Source organism: Danio rerio, chromosome 8 (assembly GCF_052040795.2).
Source record: "Danio rerio strain M-AB ecotype USA chromosome 8, GRCz13ab, whole genome shotgun sequence".
Taxonomy (NCBI): Eukaryota; Metazoa; Chordata; class Actinopteri; order Cypriniformes; family Danionidae; genus Danio; species Danio rerio.
In genome coordinates, this window is record NC_141028.1 from 57,963,944 (window position 1) to 57,970,000 (window position 6,057).

General features: G+C 33.1%; 1 protein-coding gene across 2 annotated transcripts in view; it reads left to right on the forward strand.

Moving 5' to 3' along the window:
- Window positions 1–292: 292 nt before the first annotated feature.
- The window catches only part of pebp4 (phosphatidylethanolamine binding protein 4), a 167,368-nt gene continuing 161,603 nt past the window's right edge, over window positions 293–6,057 (forward strand). For both annotated transcript variants that reach the window (XM_087265504.1, XM_087265505.1), the window contains exons 1-3: window positions 293–374; window positions 549–667; window positions 3,235–3,361. In XM_087265504.1, the coding sequence (XP_087121630.1) occupies window positions 561–667; window positions 3,235–3,361 (234 nt within the window). In that variant the 5' untranslated portion in view covers window positions 293–374; window positions 549–560. The remainder of the gene's footprint in view (window positions 375–548; window positions 668–3,234; window positions 3,362–6,057) is intronic.

The window sequence follows — 6,057 nt, forward strand, 5'->3', positions numbered from 1 at the left end:
CCAAATTTATTTATCAGATACACCTTTAATTTTTAAAAAAAGTTCTGAATATGTATGTTTTATTTTCGTTAAAAAATACAAATTAATCCTGTTAGCCTGCACACCTTTTGGTATTCACACCTGATAATAATAAAATTTTTATTAAAGCACCGCTACCCTATCAACAAAGAACATGATTGACAAGTCTACAAACCAATGAGTTGGCGGCTAACAGAAGTGGCAACCAATCGCAGTGAAGAGTGGGCGGCTCCAATGCGTTTCCCTATTTAACTTTGAAACATAATATTAGCTTACTATTTTTAAGTCGACGGCTACAGACTAGTTCCCCGTCTGCAACTAAACGTTAATATCAGCAGGTTTGTCGAGAATTGCAGGTAAATGACACAACAATGTTATCAAATACATGAATTGTCAACAAACAGAGTATTTTACAGTTTACGTACATTTCTTTTAACATAATGTCTTAAAATGGCGGCTGTTTTGCATACGCAACCTAATAACACTAAATCAGTTAATAACTATCGCCTACACTCCTGTGTTTGTTGAAGGGTCTCTGGAAAATGTATTTATTTTACACGTCGTTGATTCTGTGCGTCCTCTGCGCATGTCACATGACCAAAGCCACCTGTGACGAGCCTTTGACAGCAGAAGATGCTGAATACTGCAAGTAAGTTTTCATTGTAATGGATGCAATTCCTAAAAGAGTTATAATGCGTTTAAGAGGTTATGGTGGAGTATCCAGTGTTTCGTCTCTACCATCACACCCCTTGGAGTGGGAAATGTATGTTTTTGTCACAACCTTCCTCAATTAATTACAAAATCAGGTCTCTCTTTCAAAAAGGAAGCTGTAACAACCCCATATGTGAAGTTTTATTGGATGGAAGTATATGACCAGATTCAATGGGATAAAAAAGTTTGGTCTTTTTTCCTGTAAAATATTAAATAACAAAAAAAAAATTAGAGAAATTTAATTTAAATTTTATTAAATTTTACCCAGTCAAGACGCTTTTGAAAAAAAAAAAAGAAAAAAAGTCAGATATAATACATGCGTCTTTTTCTGTAATATACCCAAACGAGACCGCTGATTAAGCATGGGACGATAACTTTTTGCAAGGTATACTGCTGTTTGGAAAAGTCAAGGTTTTAAAACGTCAAACCTAAGGTACCTTAAACCTAAGGTATCACATAAGGTATGTGAAATATTTTTTTTATTTACTTTGTTGTTGTTTTTTTTAAGACAACAGTATCTCCAGCCAAAAAAGATATCTAAAGCTGCCGTTTTAAATTATTATTATATTAAATATAATATATATATATATTTTTTATATATATTTAATTAGATATCTGTATCTGTTTTTGAAATAAATGAAGAAAGCAGAAGTCAATAATTAATTTGAATTATTTAGCCTGACATGTTTACTCTTCCAAAATATTATAAATGTTTCTGGAAGCCATGAGTAGATGGCCAGTGGCTTAGCCACCACTGCTGACCCACCAGCTGGAGAGTGTTGTGGTAAGGGTCGAAACACTCAAGGAAGGTTGGGAACCACCTGATGACATCTACTTGTGGCAGAAAGCTGGTTACATAGTACAGTAACCAAAGGAAGCACCAAAGAGGTGTATATTACCATGTCAAAGTAAGATATATTGTGTTCAAAAGGGGGAAAATGATTTTGTTTTTTACCCAGACATTTAAAAAGAATATATTTTAGAGCAGTAATCACAATACTGTGATTTCTAAAATATTTTTTATGCAAGTTTATCATACCGTCAGAATCTTATACCGGCTCATGCCTACTGCTGATCATATTTTTTGGAATTTCCTTTATACACAATACTTTTGGATTGAACTTCCTTTGGTTCTTTATCGCAAAATACTACTGGGATTCTTGTTATCTTTTAAGGATATCCTGTTAGGTTTTTTCCAATAGTCCTGACGATACGAGTAAGGAATATGTCATTATTAGCATTTTAATTCTTGCAAAATTCCATATACACCACTGTCAATAATTATATCAACATATTCCTTCTACTGTTTTTGAAAAGGAATTTCAACAGTACATTAGACCTATTGCTTCCTCTATAAATCGTAAACTTTTAAGAAGAAAAACTAAGGACTGTTAACTTTTTTTCCTTTTTATTTTGTTTAACACATGATTTAATATTATATGATGTTTTTTTTTTTTTTTGGATGTACTTATGTGATGCTTTACCTCTCTGTAAAACTCATGTCCAACCTATGTAACAAATTTTTATGATGCTGTTTTTGTTACACTGAAATTAATAAAAAAAATCTGCAAGCATATATTATTATATATATTACATATACATTTATATTACATATTATTATATAATAATATATATCACATTACATATTATTATTATTATTATTATTATTATTATTATTATCATATTACCTTGTCTTTATATGTTTAGAATCATTATTATTTTGCTAAATGTATTTGCTTTATTAAAATAAGACATCATAAAATATAATCAAATATCTTATTTTTATTCCTATAAATAAATATATCCTGTGAAATATTTATTAATAAAAAAAAAATTCTCAACTAATAGCTAATGAAGCAAAGACATTTAAAGGCATTTCTGTTAATGTTTTTTCTTCTAGAGAAAAAACTTATTTGTTTTATTTTGGGTTGAATAAAACCATTTTTTAATTTTTAAAAACTATTTAAAAGTCATTATCATTGGCCATCATGTGCATTTTTTTTTCCCGATTGTCTATAGAACAAACCACTGTAACATTAACATTATTATTTTTATTATTATTATTATTATTATTATTATTAAAACATCCATTATTTGCTTGTATATAATAAAATATTATATATAATATATATAAAATATATAAAGCATATATACCATATGCAGATGTCTTTTAGCTTTCCTCAAGGAGTTCTGGAATAGGGTTAATTTCCAAACCATATTTTCCGAGCTGAACTGATTTGAGAAGTCTGGCTTGTAGGCCGATGTGGGATGTGCAGGACTCCCTCAGAGCTCTGAGTCACGGATGCTCAAGCAGCAGGTCCCACTCAAAACACAAAAACCCACACAACAATTTGTACAACCCTAAAAACTTACTCACTATTTCAACTTTCAGTGCATTCCTTGGTTATTCATGACCTTCCATTGGAAACCATTTATTGATTACTGATGCATGGAGTGATATAAACAGCTTGACTTATTCCCCGTACCTCTACTTTTACTCTTTAGGGGAGGGTTAAAGGTGATTTATCCAGATCTGGTTGTTGACAAATGCTTGATCGTCCCTCAGAGGACGAGAGAGAAGATCAGTATGGAGTGGGGATCACCTGAAGTACTCCTGCCACATGCTGAGGAGGTAAGACAAGTTCCCTTCATGACCTCTTGCTGACCTCTTACTCTTTGTTAGCAATTGGCGGTTTAGCCAGTGATTACCCTACTAAATAGGACATGTATGCAAGCTATGTTTTGATGCTGGTTTCAATGCTGGTCTTGCTGGTTCCGATGCTGGTCTTGATGCTGGTTTCGAAACTGATCTTGATGGTCTCTACTGGATTTGCTGTTCTTAAAATGCTGGTCTCGATGGTCTCAATGCTGGACTTGATTGTTTCAATGCTGGTATTGCGGGTTTTAATACTGGTCTTGATGGTTTCCATGCTGGACTTGATGGTCTTGATACAGAACTTTTGATTGTTTTGAGGCTGGTTTTGATGGTTTCGATGATGAACTTACTGGTCTTGATGCTGGACTTGCTAGTCTTAATGCCGGCCTTTATGGTCAGGACCTGCATTGAGACCAACAAGTCCAGCATTGAGACCAACACTGAAAACCTGGTCTTGCTGGTCTCTATGCCGATTTTTCTGGTTTCAGTGCTGGTTTGATGCTCATCTCGGTGCTGGTCTTGCTGGTTTCGATGCTGGTCCCTCTGGTTTCAGTGCTGGTCTCATTGCTAGTCGGGACCAGCATTGAGATCAGTAAGTCCAGCATTGAGTTCAGTAAGTCCGGCATTTAAAACCAGCAAGACTAGTATTGAATCCAGCAAGTATCAAGACCAGCATCAAAACATACTTTATCAGCATATGCTGTGTTTTTTTTTTTTTTTTCTCAGCAAGGTAGCAATTCAATTGAAATAGTATATTACACATTGTTGTCGAAATCAGAAAAGTAAAGGTGTTGTGCATATGTGTGGACAGATCCGACCGTACATAAACATAGTTTACTTGTAGTTATACAGTAGTGTCCTTCTAAAATGGTGATGTGTATGTGTGTAATGCATATTTATGAAGTGTATTATATGGGCAAACAAGGGTGGGCATCATCGCTTTAAGTCCTCCTAAAGTTGGTAATGGTTCCTCTGCCATTCAGACTGGATAATACAATCTTGGTGACTGGGTGAAAAAAAAACATATTTTATTTAAAATTGTATTTATATCACAATATATATAATATAGTTCTTCTCTGCTGCTTTCTTTAAGCTTTGTGAGTTTTCTTGAACTGCCTTCCACATCACATTTTGTCTACCACATGTGTTGCTGTTGTGTTTTGTCTCCAGAAGATGGCGCAAGTGATCTTTGACTGATGCAATGTGCGCTGAAATGAACTTGCGTTACAGAGAGTTTGACACACTCGTGATCAATTTTTACATCTTTTTAGTTTGCCTTTAGGCTTATGTTACTGAGATATTTATTTTTTTAAAAGTTATCGATTGGTCGTATTCAAGGTTATTGATGCTTTCCATTGTAATTGAACATACACATAAAAAGAGAGACATACAGACAGATGTAGTCCAAATATAGGAAAAATATGTAATGTTTTACATTTACTCATTTAGCAGATATTTTTTATTGAACCGGTGATAAAAAAAAATTAAAAACTTCTTTAGCTTGTTTTTGGTTTGAATAATGATTATTTTGGCAGATTATATTTTTAATAAATTATTTATATAGGATTTTTTTTTTCTGGCAGATGCTGTTTTGATTATACATTGTTTTAAGGAAAGTCATTTCATTTTGCATTTATTTTTCTCACTACAAGATGATTTTCAAGCCAAAATGTTTTGTTTAAAGAGTTTTAAGTAGAATTTAAGAAGTAGGTAAAGCAGTTTTTGGAGTTTTCAAATCACCACAGATCAGCAATATATAGATGCCATGCCAACTAATTTGTTTATTTATTTATTAACCTTTGTAACGGAGTGTTTGTAAGAATGTACTAGGTGCATATAGGGGTCAAAGTGTGTTTCCTACTAGTGGATAATCCAACATGTTAATCAAATATACAATATTGTGAATCCAATAATATTAATTATTTTATTTTTAAATGAACTCATTATCTTTCGTTCATGTATGCAGTCTCATATTAAAAAAAAAAAAAAAACTGTCCCTCACTCATCTTTCCATCAAGCTGCCATTGTTGCCGTCACTTACTGATCCATGATCAGCAAATGTAGCTTGTGTGGATGCTACTTGACAAAAAAATATAGCCACACTACTGAGAAATGAAGTTAAGCTAGTAGCATCACTTGTAGCGACACTACTGATAGTATATTTTGTAATTATTATGAATTTTTGCAAACAACAAACACGTTTTAATATATTCATAACCGCATTCATGTTTTACTGTCATGCTTAAAAAAAAAACGCTAAATTAATAACCGATAAATTTCACACAATCTGTAATCCATAATCATAACTCCTGTATAGCAGTTCCATGACATTTTGACACTCAACGACACTTGAATCCCCTGTCGGTAAAGTCTAGTGGCTGGGAATGAGCTTTCTACAGTGTCTGCAATAATGTTAATGCTGTTTTTGTGCGTTTACATTGAGTATGGCCACTGTGTAAATGCATAGTATTACGATATTATTGCCACATTAGATCGTTATGATGATATAATACATGCCTTCAGTATTTCCTGAAGATAAATACCAAAAAAAAAAAATAGCACAACTGGAATAACTCCAGCAGTTTTGATCGTCTGATCTCATCTGAAGCAAGAGATCACGATGACATATATGATGACATGTGCAGGTGCTGTTGTGCTGTCCCAATTCTTAG